The 16,850-nt window shown below is 37.7% G+C and overlaps 1 protein-coding gene across 2 annotated transcripts; it reads right to left on the reverse strand.

The window, feature by feature from the left end:
• Positions 1 to 470: 470 nt before the first annotated feature.
• Positions 471 to 9,147, reverse strand: LOC124119378. Of its 2 annotated transcripts, none has more exons than XM_046481866.2 (3): positions 8,968 to 9,147; positions 4,807 to 5,053; positions 471 to 4,165 (listed from the first exon to the last, which is right to left on the reverse strand). In XM_046481866.2, the coding sequence occupies exons 2-3, from the start codon at positions 5,042 to 5,044 to the stop codon at positions 3,921 to 3,923; spliced, it is 483 nt and encodes a 160-aa protein (XP_046337822.1). In that variant the 5' UTR covers positions 5,045 to 5,053; positions 8,968 to 9,147; the 3' UTR covers positions 471 to 3,920. The 2 variants fall into 2 exon arrangements, with proteins under 2 accessions (XP_046337822.1, XP_048258626.1); XM_048402669.1 differs by having other exon boundaries at positions 9,041 to 9,125.
• Between the last annotated feature and the right edge of the window lie 7,703 nt (positions 9,148 to 16,850).

Genomic DNA, 16,850 nt, shown 5'->3' on the forward strand with positions numbered 1-16,850 from the left:
GTCAAGTCAGTGTGGTGTCATGGAGAGTTGTGTTAATCAGTGTGGTGTCATGGAGAGTTGTGTAACAGTGTTAATCAGTGTGGTGTCATGAAGAGTTGTGTTAATCAGTGTGGTGTCATGGAGAGTTGTGTAACAGTGTTAATCAGTGTGGTGTCATGGAGAGTTGTGTAACAGTGTTAATCAGTGTGGTGTCATGAAGAGTTGTGTTAATCAGTGTGGTGTCATGGAGAGTTGTGTAACAGTGTCAAGTCAGTGTGGTGTCATGGAGAGTTGTGTAACAGTGTCAAGTCAGTGTGTTGTCATGGATGGGTCATTGGATCTGGTGTCATCGGCCAGGTTACAGCAACCGGTGACAGGAGAACGAGCTGGGCTAAGACCATTCATGTCAGGTGCACTTGATAACCATTTCCCAAAGCTGGTCGTCTCAAGTAGTCTGTAGCATTATCTACACACATCTCTTAACACATAGAAATTATATGATTCTTTATTGTCACATGAGATCATAACAAAATATATCCATACAAAAGATAATAAAGTATAAACAGTGGATACATAACCATAGTTGCTCCAAGGACAATGGTTATACAACAAAACAACTGATAGTTGATAAGCTTTGACACATTTGTAAAATCTCTAACCATTATTAAAGGGCTGCATGAAAGAAACTGGATTCCTATTTGACAAGTTTCCTACCCACAAGATAACACATAACAAACTAAAATCAATAGAGCTTTCAACCACCTTAACACAGCTCATTTGATTGCTAAAATATTCACTTCTTCCTGTCAAATGGTTGTGATGGTGACAACTTTACATACTATCCCTAAGGCCAGGAAGTTGAAGTCTCTGTTGGCGCTGTCTACATGAGTGGGAAGATCAGAGAACTCCGAGACACTCAGCTACCATCAAGGAGCTGATCACCATGCAGCAGAATATTCATTAACTTCTATTTCTCTGAGTGTTCAGGTTCAAGGATGTGTTATGAACATACATCTGTCTCTGATACACAAGCAGCTTTAGTTAAACTACAGCACCCGGTAACTTGACTCAGTGTTACATTGTGTATCTAAATATATACACAACTGCCTTGTACAAGCTAGCTGGTCGCAGGGAGGCAGGTACACATTGCCAGCAAACAATTACTCCTACAATTGTCAGTTAATCTTGTTGCTCCAGATAAACAAACATATCAGATATGAAAACTATTTGTACCGTGGTTGCTTACCGTAATAGGAAAATACTAAATATTGTCTGCAAAATTCCTTCTAAAAATGTAAGGTTCCATGGTGGCAAATAAACCTGAGGTTCACTTACGTCCACACTTAGTTTGACTAAGATGACCATTAACGCCCTGCTGAAGTCATACTTGTGATCATAGTCTATAATGGGGTGAAGGCTAAAATAGGGCTGTGATCTTGGTGATGGCATGCTGATGCTATACAAATCTCAATCACACATCTATTTCTACCATGGTGAAATAGACAGAGAGTGGTGACACATGTCTTAATGTCTGGGATATGAAGGCTGATTCACATGAACATTTATATCTTAAGAGCACTCACCTGAGTAAGGATATGAAGAAAAAAAATCAACATCAGCAAAAATAATTTTGAGCAGTGACATGAACACAATGTTTTTCATTCTCGACTTTCAAGTGTATCTTGTCTATTGATCGTAGTAAATACCTGGAACCCATTCACAACTGTAGCTTCATTCTGAGCCAACAACTGTAGCTTCGTTCTGAGCCAACAACTGCAGCTTCGTTCTGAGCCAACAACTGTAGCTTCGTTCTGAGCCAACAACTGCAGCTTCATTCTGAGCCAACAACTGTAGCTTCGTTCTGAGCCAACAACTGCAGCTTCGTTCTGAGCCAACAACTGCAGCTTCGTTCTGAGCCAACAACTGTAGCTTCGTTCTGAGCCAACAACTGTAGCTTCGTTCTGAGCCAACAACTGTAGCTTCGTTCTGAGCCAACAACTGTAGCTTCGTTCTGAGCCAACAACTGTAGCTTCGTTCTGAGCCAACAACTGTAGCTTCGTTCTGAGCCAACAACTGTAGCTTCGTTCAGAGCCAGGGTGGTGGGGTAGCCCAGTGGTTACCATGTGTGAAGCTCATTTCTGGTGTCCCTAACGTGATATTGCTGGTATATTGCTAAAAGTGACCCACAACCATACTCACGCCCTCACTCGTGTTGAGTCTGATCTAAATGAGCAACACTAAAAATAGCCACCCAGTGTAATTAGTCTCATGACAATTCCTCTGCTAAGCTATCTATGAGATGGTGATGTCACTTCCAATACAAAGCTATAGATGTGAACAGGTCCAGGGTGTTTATCATAACAGAATGGGGATACACAGGATAATCAAGGATGAATGTTGTGGGTCTGTGGCAGGCAAATACATGAAGAGAGGTAAGTCCAGTGTGATTCAGGCCAAAATCATGAACCAGCTCCACTTAGTGAATTACAGGAGGGGAATACCAAAGGGCCACAGGTTATCAGTTTGTTCATAGATATGAGGACAAACAACATGTACATGCTATGTTTAGGAAAGAGTAGATGTATAAGACAAACCAGGTCAGCAATGGAGCATGCTACCCTGGGGTTAGACACTGATGGCTTCTACTCCTGTACACAACTACCGGAATGGCACATAATTGGCCCAACACATTAATACCAAACACGGCAACATGCTTAACATATACATAATGTACATTGACAGGCTAATACTGCAAATCTTATACAGGCTATCTTAAACACAGATACACAAAGTGAATCAATGACTAGATTATGCATTATGATGAAAACAGTAAATCTAAGAATACAAAAGTCAAAGAAAGCCTCATCCCAACTGTCAAATCAAGAATATTTACCCATGAAAGCTGAAAAAAGTGTTCACTGAAAGACGTAATGATCTGTCCAGGACAACAGTAAGTGACCGGTGTTCACAGTCAATTACTCCCAATTACACGTGCTACACTGCTGTCAGTCAGCCTTCAAAGTATCTTTCACCTACAGCTTTCCTAGAGAATCCCAGAATGCACTAGTGGCATGTACTCAACAACAAGCCACAGCTCCACACAGACAGGAAGATGATAATGTTCCCATTACAAGATCTTGGACTGAATCAGTAGACAGTTAGTTTAGGGACATACATCCTAATATGTTGTCTTCATGTACTGGAGTCAGGGTGCTGTGAATAGCATATCAGTTGCCAGCATGCTAGCCAAATGTGGGAGGAAAGAGAAGTAATGCAAATCATGGATGTTTACCACTGAAACTCACAAGCACAAAGCATGGTGTTGACAGACCAATGATCATAATATTCAACAATCATAATCTCGAGTCCCTTGAAGATCCGGGTTAGAATAGGTCTTCAGCAACCCACGCTTAACAAAAGAGATGGCTATGCTTGTCTTAAGAGGTGACAAACGGGATTGGTTGGTCAGGCTCGCTGACTGGGTTTGATGCATGTCATCGTATCCCAATTGCTCATGACGTCAATCACTGGATAGCCTGGTCAAGATTATTTACAGACTGCTGTCATATCGTAGGAATACTGCTGAGTGCGGAGTTAAACAACAACAAACAACAATAATCCTAATCTCAGCAAATGAGATTCAAACTCTGGACCGGCAGATCATGGCATAGCTATGGGACACAACTCTACACAGCAACCTGTGGCAGATCACTAGACCTACATTAGATCAGATAAGCACAAACTCATTATCTTAGTCACCACTGACGCAGCAAAGGTTCAATCATGGTACATAATGAAACATAGCAACATATATTCCATGAAATATATTCAATGTCACAACCTATTCATGTATATTTATGTACGCATTCGGCTGTTCATTTCTTAATTGTTTTTCATTCAATGTTTGGTACAAGTTTCTATTTTCAGACAATTGATTCGGCTCATCTCTTCTGGGAGACAAATGGCCCCACCCGTCCCTGTGGAGTCTCAGAGTGTGTGTTGTGCTGCTTCACTGCTGCACCTGTCTTGGGCTTCTGCATCTTGCTGGTCAGTCCCTTGACCATGTCCAGGCTGTACTGAATGGCATAGAAGCCTACCACCAGGCTCGAGCTGAATCCCAGTGCAAGCAGGCAGCACCACAACAATGCACCGCCTAGCAGCACTGTGGCTATGGTGACCACGGTTCCTGCAAAACACAACAACATGCAGTTAAACTCTCCATAAGTCAAAGAGGAATCTCATTTAGGAACAGTTGGCGTTGCCATTATCATGGGACTCTTGCTCTCCTCTTATTGTAATTTACAGATTTGTGATTATGAATCTTGACTAGACCAGATCATGAAACTTGACCAGATGATGAAATTTGGCCTGGCCATGAGTCCACCAGGCCATTAAACTTAACCAGGCTATGAAACATGTCAGTTCACAACAGATGTGTGTACATTGACCATACCCAGGTCACATGATTTCTCCACACTACAGTATGTACTCTTGGACTGATAATACTGCAATAAAGGCACCTTGTATATTTGTTGTGAAAGTTCTTTGAAACTTGACCAGGTAACATACATTCCTCAGTTGAACAATATTTTGCAAAACTTGATTTATGATTGTGCCGCCCCAAAACCTCAGGTACATGAAAGACATTAAAAACTTATTTTACTAGGACATGATAATGACATTTACAAAACACAATTGCCTGATTTGTTTCCGCTCTGTGCCCCAGACAAATAATGCATGCTCTTGTATGTAGCTAGTAAGTGCAATCTAGAAATATTGAACAAGACTTGTCTGAGGTGATGAATGAAATCAATACTGTACACACACCCTCGATGAGGACAAATCCTGCTATGGCCAAGAAGACACTGGCACAGACAAATGTACAGAAGCAGATAACCGGTACACAGCACATGGCCAGAGTGACCACCCAGAACAGGGTCATCACTGGATGCTGATGTGCATACATCTTCACCTCCGACATCCGTCGATCTACCTCCAGATAATCATTGAGGCTGTATATGAGAGATGAAATATCCTCCTCTTCTTTCTCACCAAAGCCTGACATCTTCAGTTACTACAAATAAAAACAGTTTTCATAATCATAAAATAATCATAGATTCCAGATGCTAGCTTGTTTATCTGCAAATGACATTGTTTTGTAAACAACGTATGATTACTGGCATGTAATATCAACCCGTGTGCAACATTAGTTTCATCACATCAAGTTAGTCTCACCACATCAAGTTAGTCTCACCACATCAAATTAGTCTCACCACATCAAGTTAGTCTCACATCAAGTAAGTCTCACCACATCAAGTTAGTCTCACCACATCAAGTCAGTCTCACCACATCAAGTTAGTCTCATCACTTAAAGTTAGTCTCATCACATAAAGTAAGTCTCACCACATCAAGTAAGTCTCACCACATCAAGTCAGTCTCACCACATAAAGTTAGTCTCATCACTTAAAGTTAGTCTCATCACATAAAGTAAGTCTCACCACATCAAGTTAGTCTCATCACATCAAGTAAGTCCCATCACATAAAGTTGGTCTCACCACATCAAGTTAGTCTCATCACATAAAATAAGTCTCACCACATCAAGTTAGTCTCATCACATAAAGTTAGTCTCACCCAAACAAGTTAGTCTCACCACATAAAGTTAGTCTCACCCATAAAGTAAGTCTTATCACATCAAGTTAGTCTCATCACATCAAATTAGTCTCACCACATCAAGTTAGTCTCATCACAAAAAGTTAGTCTCACCACATCAAGTTAGTCTCACCACATCAAGTTAGTCTCATCACAAAAAGTTAGTCTCATCACATAAAGTTAGTCTCACCACATCAAGTTAGTCTCACCACATAAAGTCAATCTCACCACATAAAGTTAGTCTCATCACATAAAGTTAGTCTTATCACATGAAGTTAATTTCATCACATAAGGTTGGTCTCATCACATCAAGTTAGTCTCACCACATCAAGATAGTCTCATCACAAAAAGTTAGTCTCATCACATAAAGTTAGTCTCATCACAAAAAGTCAATCTCATCACATAAAGTTGGCCTCATCACATAAAGTTGGTCTCACCACATAAAGTTAGTCGCACCACATAATGTAAGTCTCATCATATAAAGTTACCGGTATTCTCACCACATACAGTTAGTCTTATCACATGATAAGGTTAGACTGACAACATAAAGTTAGTCTCACCACATTAAGTTAGTCTTATCACATGAAATTAGTTTCACCACATAAAGTTAGTCTTATCACATAAGTTAGTTTCACCACATGAAGTTAGTCTCACCACATAAAGTTAGTCTCATCACATAATGTAAGTCTCATCATATAAAGTTACCGGTATTCTTACCACATTAAGTTAGGTTAAACATTAAGTTAGTCTCACCACATATCACATGATAAAGTTAGTCTCACAACATAAAGTAAGTCTCACCACATAAAGTTAGTCTCATCACATGAAGTTACTCTTATCACATAAGTTAGTTTCACCACATGAAGTTAGTCTCATCACATAAAGTTAGTCTCACCACATAAAGTTAGTCTCATCACATCAAGTTAGTCTCATCACAAAAAGTCAATCTCATCACATAAAGTTAGCCTCATCACATAAAGTTGGTCTCAGCACATACAGTTAGTCTCACCACATAATGTAAGTCTCATCATATAAAGTTACCGGTATTCTCACCACATAAAGTTATGTTAAACATTAAGTTAGTCTCACCACATACAGTTAGTCTTATCACATGATAAAGTTAGTCTCACAACATAAAGTTAGTCTCACCACATAAAGTTAGTCTTATCACATGAAATTAGTTTCACCACATAAAGTTAGTCTCACCATATAAAGTTAGTCTTATCACATGAAGTTAGCCTTGTCACATAAGTTAGTTTCACCACATGAAGTTAGTCTCACCACATAAAGTTAGTCTCACCACATAAAGTTAGTCTCATCACATAAAGTTAGTCTTATCACATGAAGTTAATTTCATCACATGAAGTTAGTCTAACCACATGAAGTTAGTCTTATCACATGAAGTTAATTTCATCACATGAAGTTGGTCTCACCACATAAAGTTAGTCTCATCACATGAAGTTAGTCTCATCACATAAAGTTAGTCTTATCACATGAACATGATGAAGTTAGTCTCATCACATAAAGTTAGTCTCATCACATAGAGTTAGTCTTATCACATGAAGTTATATTCACCACATAAAGTTAGTCTGATCCCATGAAGTTAATTTCATCACATGAAGTTAGTCTCACCACATAAAGTTTACAATTACATATTTCCACAAGAGGGTTAAGAGTTCACCCTTGTATGACATATGTCTTTTCTGTAACATGTTTTAAAACATTACAATGTACAAGAAACAAATGCATATATTTTTCACAAGTATATCCTTTTGACAACCATTCAATGTGGACTTAAATGTTGTATTTGAAAGTTATTCAGACTTAACCAATAAGTCTAAAACAATTCATATGTGTCTTTCCAGTAACAAAATATTGTCCATCCCATAACAAAATATCCTTCTTGTAACAAAGGCCTTTTTGGTTCAAATATCTGCCATAGGCATTTTATCATTGGAGATTTAGGTTTAACATGTTGGATCTATACACTAATACTGAGTCTTAGGGAATTGAGACAACTGAATAGTTGAACTATTATGTTGGTTGAAACCCTTGTCATTTTGATGATGTGACAATCACACATACATGTTACGGGATTTCTACACAAGAACTAACGCTTATGGCATTGCTTTGTAGTTATTACAAAACTTACTACTAATATATAAAAGACCTGCATTCAAAGTTTTATTTTTTTTTTAGGTTGTTTTTATGATTTCATAAACAAACAATTTTGTTTCAGGAGTGCATACAGAAAAACGTAATAAAAGTAAAAATTATTGTGATATTAAGTTGTCTCTTTTTATTTTTGTACTGTGTGTTCATCTATCCAGACCAAGGAAAATATTGGATCTACTCCTTCATCGGTTTTGTTATACTTCACACTTTTGAATTTTGACATATTTTGATATTGACACATACTTCTTAGGGGCTCAAAATGCCACATCACAAAGATATTCACCCCTAAATCAATGTAAATGGCAACAGTGCAGCTTCGTCCTCTACCAACAACTCATTTACCTTGCTACAACACAACCAGTGTCTCACTACCGTGGCTGACGCTCGCATGCACTCGTCTCAGGGAGCTGACACGACCTGGTGATCCAACATCCTATACGACGCACACACGCACAGAGCAGCATCTTAGTTATTGAATATCATACCTTTTGTAGCTTCTGCAGCAAGTGGCAAACACTTTGATGCTGATACGCGGTGGAAGTCTTAAAAATAACTCAACAAAATGTTAAGTTAATGTCTGTTTAGTAATTGAAACTAAAATTTACACCATATCTAAATTAACCCACGATTTCAGAAACAATTTCTAAAATCACTACTTACCACGATTTGTCCTTATTTGACTATGTTTTAGTCCTTATCTGACAATGTTTTAGTCCTTATTTGACAATGTTTTAGTCCTTATTTGTCTATGTTTTAGTCCTTATTTGACAATGTTTTAGTTTTCTGCGTTTTCTCCGAAGGTCTGGATCACAGGCCCCTGAAGCAGGATAGTGATGTAACTGAAGTCTGGATTCATTATTCAACATTACTGTGTCGACCCAAGGCTGTGCATTAGGAATTAAAGCTTGCATATTGTGAAAATCAATATGGATCTGTTGTGGATGGACTTGCCAAACCTCGAACAGCTGATTTTAATGTGGTGACTTATTGAATATAATCTGTATGTACATATACTTGACATGGTTTTCGTCGCCGAATGCTAAACTGTGCTGGGAAGACGAGAACCTTGTTTTATATCCGGGATATATGAATGTGATCTGCCGAGAGACTGACAATGTTTCTGTGTTGCGGTGTCTTATCACATACATAACCAAACCTTCTTACCTCAATGAAAACTCGTAGAACAAGAGATCTTCGAAATAAGGTAGAACCTATATTGACGGCCTATGTTCTCTACCTCTAACTGTCCCAAATCCGGAAGCATCCCAATCAACTCTGAGCTCGAGAGTTAAGTCCCCTTTAAGCTCCTCACACCAAGCTCCTTCCCAGCGCGTGACACCTTCGTTACACTCTCGGTAACATCGCTGCCACCATTGTGGTAGACTGGTTCCCGTTCGTTCCTGCGACAGACTGGAACGACCGGTATTGGGTAAAACAACCTTCACCTTGACGTTACGGTAAACTGGTTTAGCGCCTTTGCTGGTTATATAGACAGTAACATAGTCAAGACAAGATGGCGACTAATGTGTCGTCTGTCAACAGTAACATAGAAATTGCAAATATTTTGGATCGGGCGAACGGGTACCAATCTTGTAATTTTTTCCAATTAAAGGCTAAACAACTTGATGCTATTTTGGCATATGCATCAAGGGGTGTTTTGGTGTTCTACCGACTGGTTACGGCAAACTGTTGACGTGTTGTGATACAGTTAACGATTCCGCCAGCACTGTAGTGGTTGTGAATCCACTAAATGCGATTCTCGAAGAGCAGCACAATCGCCTCCGTAGCCACAGTGTAATAATTATAAATAAATGTATGTTTCATGTTTGGAAAATAGTGCTATTTAATATGTAAACCTCCTGAAAGGGCGATACCTTGACGTGGTCAGGAGGCTTAATTCGCTTTGACTTTGATATGGTCGTAAGGGAAGACCAAAATCGCCTTGTTGTAGTAATTATTTTATTGCACATTTTGTTAAACGTTTTCTATAAATAAACATGTCTTAGTGTACTGTGTCCCATTATCCTCACCCCATATTCAAATTTCAGATCAGTCACATTATTGTTGATGAGGGCATTGTGTCATATCATGGGGGAAATCTAACTTTCGACCAGCCTTTCTCAAAGTAGGGGATTTACGTGCAATCCTTAGAGCCCAGTATGAAATTCAGCAGGCTTTGTGCATAGTGACTCCTCTAATTGCAGCTGAAACTCCTGGCAGGTGAAATTTGCAATCAAAATAGATTTATAAACAAAACAGTATACACCAGCGAGGTATGGATACACTTTGTTGATACCCAATTTATGAAAACTTGACATGTTTCGGAAACATTTCCCTAATCTCTATTAAATCTATTTAATAGTATCCCAACTAACATTTAGTACATTGAGTCATTTGATAACACTGATGTAGACATGGAGATTAAGTATAGCCATGGACTTGTATAACTTGTATATAGGTCTGTGGTTTTGCATACAATGCAGCAACCTATAATCTAAAGGGCATCAACATTACTTACAAGGGTCAAAAGGGAAAATACCTCCCAAAAGGGTTATAGATTATTTGTTATTACACTTTCTGCACATGGTTGACCACTGGACAAAAATGATGTTTTCCATGTACATTTTAGTTCAATAGTTTCACACATACATACATATGAATTTAATAATATTCTTAATGCTATTGGAAATGTGAAGTACATCCAAAGTAGTAGTACTAGTACAGTATACTGTCATCTCAAGAAGAAAATTAACACCACAAATCAGAAATTTTTCAATATATTTTCGAATATACACACTACAATATGTACAATCTACAGTATGGTTTGATAAGCTAAGGCAATTCATGCAGCGAAGCACTTTGACAATTACAGATAATCATGACGTGACAAATCCCAAATTTGAACAGTTACCATTCATCTCATCAACGCAAAAATATGTGATAATAATTACATTTGTTAGTGAAATCATAGAAAAAATTGCTTACTTTTCTTATTTTCCATTCACCAATGTTTAGAAAACATATTGTTCTTAAATGCCAAGTTTAGTATGACAAATGGAAACGTAAAAACAATTTACAAACAGTCTTTTAAACATTTTTCGTTTGAGAAATGGTAACATAAACTCAATATCCTGATTTTGTTTCACAGTAAATATGAATTATGTATTATTGCTTATGTCTCTACGTTACACTAGTGATCATCAATCAACATTGTCACTAAAAACAATTGTGAAAGTGAAATTCTAGTCACAGAATAGGTATGTTTTTGCCACGAAATACAGCTGGGATTGATATTAGTTACAAGAATAAATAGTTATAACACTGAAATAGCTTTCTTCGATACAGCACAAAACAACAGTACAACATGATCATAGAATTAATATCACACAATCCAATTTGAATGGCCCCAAATATATGGTGAAAATATACAACCAGTGAACAGTAACCTCATTAACAAACATTTGCAAATTGATAACCCATCTCAGCTTTTTCCTGAACTTGTGAAAGTATCCATGCCAAATGGCAAAGAAATCTCTTAATGCGATAATTGAGCATTTATTCATTTTGTTGTACATGAATACCAGTTTGACCAGATGAGTCAAAGATACTCTTCCAGGAACATTTCTTGATTGGTGGGTAAGAAATTCTGCCAATTGACATTATTTTTTTCTGCCTTTAAATCTTTTTCTTTGATAAGATTTGGGTTCTCTTTTGATTTGCTTAGTTATGCTCAAGCATAATTGAACAACAGACAACTGGTGAGGCTGGTTCACTGACTGTAAGTGGTTGCAAGCAGTTTTGTTTAGGCACCAACGGAGAAGTGGCATCAGTTGACGGTATGTCAGAGACATGGCAGGTCTGTGAGCATATAGCAGGTGCGGCTGGTTCACTGACTGTAAGTGCTTGTGAGTAGTTTTGTTCGGGCACCAACGGAGAAGTGGCATCGGTTGACGGTATGTCAGAGGCATGGCAGGTCTGTGAGCGTATGGCGGGTGAGGCTGGTTCACTGACTGATACATTTGATAACATAGATCTAATTAAGGAATGCGAATGAGTGGTATAAAGTGCATGACTGCTACATGCCCAGGTCACTTCAATCATAGGCCCAAAAGTTACATCAGTCTGTACACCCATTTCTCTGGTTTCGGCACAGTCCTTCCACTCTTTGTATTTGATATTTTCCATCCCCCTGCTCTCCACAAACTGTCAAAAATTTCTCCTCATCTCTAGTCCATCTCCCATTATGGCATGGTTCCTGCAAAATATTATATATTATTTTTTTTCAAATATTCTAAATTTAGGCAAATGGTGCAACATCAGTATGTTTATACAAAATTTGTGTCAACAGCTTAAAACAAAACTTAGAAAATAATGTAGGGAGTCTCATATAAAACTTGTCAGGATGGCCAATACTGTTTGCTTTGTCTTAATCTTTACCACCTAAACTTTGTATCAATGATTATGTTATGGTACGGTCAGTCATGACTTCATTCTTATGCAAGTTCCTACAAACAAAGATGTATGTGTATGCAGTTTGAATACAACTAATAATTACATGGTAATGAATGATTAAATATTAATAAATATAAATAAATATTACTATAAAGAAATTTTCAAATGAATAAAAAATAATAGTCTGCCGTATCAATATTTGCACGAAATTAGTCAAAAGATACACTGACATCAAATAGCCATTATGTGGGTACAAATACTCACCTCTATTACTGCGAAAACTACAATATTTCAAGGCTCTCAAGCCTTGCCCAATGTGTTTTGTCAGCCGCCATCTTGTTTTAGCAGACCATGTTTTATGGTGGGCGATAACGGTCCTTTAATTCCTTGGAAAGCAGAGCAAGACCAGCGACACCAAGCAGAGGATCCGGGAAACAGTCTATGGCCTTACGTGACATCAGCTGTTAATCTGGAGACAACAGATGTAATTACAGTTACTGTACATGTAGTATATTCACAAAGGCATTCAACAACATATTATTATATCATATGTACCTGCATAGGGCCTGTTGCATGTTAAAGTAGTGCAACCTATTCAACTGACTCTTTATGTATTGTAATGCATTGGTTAACATGATCATCAGATAGACACATTTTAAAAGTCACATCAAATGATTAAATATTTATAAATAAAAATAAATATTACTATATAGAACTTTTCAAATAATTTAAAAATAATAGTCTAGTCTGACCCTATAAATATGGACAGATCTTTAATGTCCTTTCAATTAAATATGAAGCATTTGACGATTTATTCATTGTCCTGATTTTTTTCATCAGTTGATCATATTTATAATGTTAATTCTTTGATTGAATCAAGACATAAGGGACCAACTATTTGGTATGCTGGTGGTAGGGCTGGGATTTTATTGAGAAAAATAAATTGTCCCTGAAATATGCTTGAAAACAATATTCATGCTTCAAACTGTTGAAAAAAAGAAATTGACTGCTACAAAGAATACATTGTTGCAAGAGGCATATAAAAACATGATTAGTCTCATAGTTGTAATTAAAAGAATATCTGGTATTTCAGCTGTAGCTGATAATACATTTTGTCTCCAAACACAATCCTAGACCCAGACCACCATCCTCTACCCCACTCTCCCACCAATATCAAATGGTCCCTCAGTATGCTCAGGAATTTAATAATATACCCACGAAATTAGGGTACATGACCATATCTGACCATAAACATAGCCCAGTTCAAATGATTCCCGTTTCGTAATTATTGTCACGATAAAATATTTGCAGCTAAATATTTATTCGTGCTTTCATTGCCTTTAATTTTTTTGATGCGGGAATCATCAAAACTATTCACAAAATATTTCTAGATATTATTTCGGTCAAAATTCAGTTTCATGTGTTATCATTGACATTTTGGCCGTGTCATGTTGTTGCCTAGAAATGACAATTTCGTACTACCAGACACAATGACAAGCATATGAATTATGAATATAAGTGCATATGTAATAGTCCATGCAACATATAGTTGACAACACGGCAGTTTCATACAGAATTTCTCAGAAACTTAAATTGTCTTGCGTAAGAACTTCATGATAATCTGTTCAGAAGGTAAATTCATAAGAGATTCATCGTCCTCCATTTAAAACAAAAACACTGCCGTGTCAATATTTGCACGAAATTAGTCAAAGAATACATTGACATCCCATAGCCTTTATGTTGGTACCAATACTCACCTCCATTACTTGGAAAACTACAATTTTCCAGAGCTCACTAGCTTCGCCAAATGCATTTTGACAGCCGCCATCTTGTTATAGCAGACGATGTGTCATGGTGGGCGATACCGGTCCTTTGATTGAAAAGCCGAACAAGTGCAGCGACACCAAGCGGAGGATCCGGGAACCAGTCTACCATTGTGGGCGCGGCCATTACAAGAATCTTGAAATTTGACGTCTAACCCCATATGTAGTAACGTTTATACTTTTGTTTATGTCTTTGGAAATGCCACTATATTTTATTTTGAAAAGGTTTACGACTGACCATGTTTTCCAGGTGAATTTACTTTGTTGTTTTAATAATCAAATTAGTTCGAGATTGCAGACTAACGGAAAATCAACCAACTTCTCCATTACATTCTTACTATTTCAATTAAGATGATAGTTTTAATGAAATAGAAATTCAAATTGACAAACAAAGAATTTTCAGCGGTAAGTGTATTCGGCGTCACGACAGTCGTCACTTGTTTGTAAACATAACGGTCATTCTGTTGCGAGTTCAACTCCAAGCATGGTTGGGGCCACCTATCACAGTGGCCGCCGTTTTCGCCTCGAGAAATCGGTGACGTTTTGCTGAGGAGCCGTTTTAGCCTGCACCCAGGATTTGGTTGGTTGGTTGGTTTGCTGTTTAAAGCCGCAGCAATATTCCAGCTATATGACGGCGGTATGTGTAAATAATCGAGTCTGGACCAGACAATCCAGTGATTAATATCATGAGCATCAATCCACGCATTTGGGATCGATGACATGCATCAACCAAGTCAGCGAAGAGCAGGGGTCGAGGATCCGGGAACCATGCAGTCTATCGCTGCCAGAGAACTTTAGTCAACGATCGATCTCCAACCAGTCTGATTAAACAAACCAACGTAAATTCATATGGGAAATTGTAAATCAGCCGTAAAACTATTCCAAAAGACATACCCTAAAATATGAATGGCACGATCGAGCCTCACTGCAGTTGGGGTTAGCACAAGTACACTTTTAGATAATTACCACAACTACATTAAGATATCTAAAATTCGAATTTGTGATATAAATAATATTTTATGATATCAACATAAATAGTTTTATGATATCATAAATTAGAATTTGTTACATCAATAATTCCATAAGTTATTGATATAATAAATCAGGTATAAACAGTAAAACGGCGCCTCATAGAGATCGTCCACCCGAGAGATCTATATTGCATAGTTTTAAGGCAATCCGGTTTCGGAAATCTTGCTTTAATTAGGAGATAAACATACTGTGTTTTCAATGTAGAGCTGGGTTACCTGTAGAATTAACCCCGCTAAATTGAATTTGGAACCGAACGCGCAGCGTGAGGTTTCAAATGTTAAATTTAGCGCGGTTAAATCTACAGGTAACCTAGCTCTACATTGAAAACACAGTATGTTTATCTCCATTCTACCATGACTAAATAAAACGCGAACTCTTTGGTGTTAGCAAATATACTGAGTGAAGCGGCATGGGTTGAGTTCAGTGTTTTGAGTGGGTTATCGATCTGAATTACGGAATCACCGAACCAAATATGGTGCTGTATATACTCAAGCAGTTTGTTTACTCCGTAATACTTCACTCGAACATATGACAGGCATTGAAAGCATATAAGCACGGCAAGTTGGTAAGCTAACATGAGGTGGCCATCCCTAAGAAAACAAAGAGGGCTTTGCAAGGCTTTCGCTCTACAACTCACATCACCATTATGACGTCATATCGCTCATTGTGACGCAAAATATATGACGTCACAGTCGTATATAGAAAAGCGCCAAAATTTCAAGCTCTCCGTTGTCTCCAAAACGTAAATACATTCCCTTTGTTGATTTCTGTCGTGTTTTTCTGCACGAAATGTATTGCCACACATCCTTTGAATATTGTAGTAACCGCATCTGTGCATTTTGTAACCTGTTATTGTAGATATAGTTATTTAAATATGCCTACCGACAATGACTGAAAATAGTACTATTCTATGAATATTAGCTTCCGCGGTGATGCGGCCGTCAAACCAGCTGTTTCAATCAGCGGGGGTTTATTGTGATTTAATAGCCTCTGATTGACCAATCAGAATCGAGTAAATTCCAAATTCATGGTAGAATACCGATTCGTTACAAATGCGACAAAAATAAAAATAAATAAATGTGTACGGATCCTCAAAATTTCGTGTACGGATAATCTAGATTTGTGTGTGGGTCCTCCATTTTTGTGCACGAGTCAGCGAAATATGAGCTAGGGTGGCAATCCCACCCACCCCTGAATCCCAAATACCATCTATAATTGTTCACTCTGAGTTTCATTGCTCACCTCTGAATCCCGTATACTACGTAATTAACACGATTCTCAAGACATTGAGAAAAGGGTGCGATTTGAAGTTAAATTACTGAAAGTATATCACACGTTATATACCTTTACGTACACTACACCGCTGATTTTTTTAAAACGTTGATTCAGATTACCAAATATGACTTTCTTTGAACACACAACGCCATTTAGAAAGTGGTCAAATGTAATAAATGTTATATTTGGGATAACACTTTCTTTATAATGTACAGATTCTCGTACTTTTTTTTTACTCAACCCAAAAAAGTACGAAAATAAGTACTTTACAAAGAAAGTGTTATCCCAAATATAGCATTTGTTATGATTTTATTTGGGTACCGCGTACCACTACCGAGTCCCGAATACCCTACTACTACTACTACTGCTACTAAAATTAATTTTGTACTCTGCATACAGATCTAATACTGTTCAAGCACATGCTGAGGACAAAGGCCAAGCCAATATTCATTTCAATAAATATAT

Source organism: Haliotis rufescens, unplaced genomic scaffold (assembly GCF_023055435.1).
Source record: "Haliotis rufescens isolate VD_foot unplaced genomic scaffold, xgHalRufe1.0.p SCAF_28, whole genome shotgun sequence".
Classification (NCBI taxonomy): Eukaryota; Metazoa; Mollusca; class Gastropoda; order Lepetellida; family Haliotidae; genus Haliotis; species Haliotis rufescens.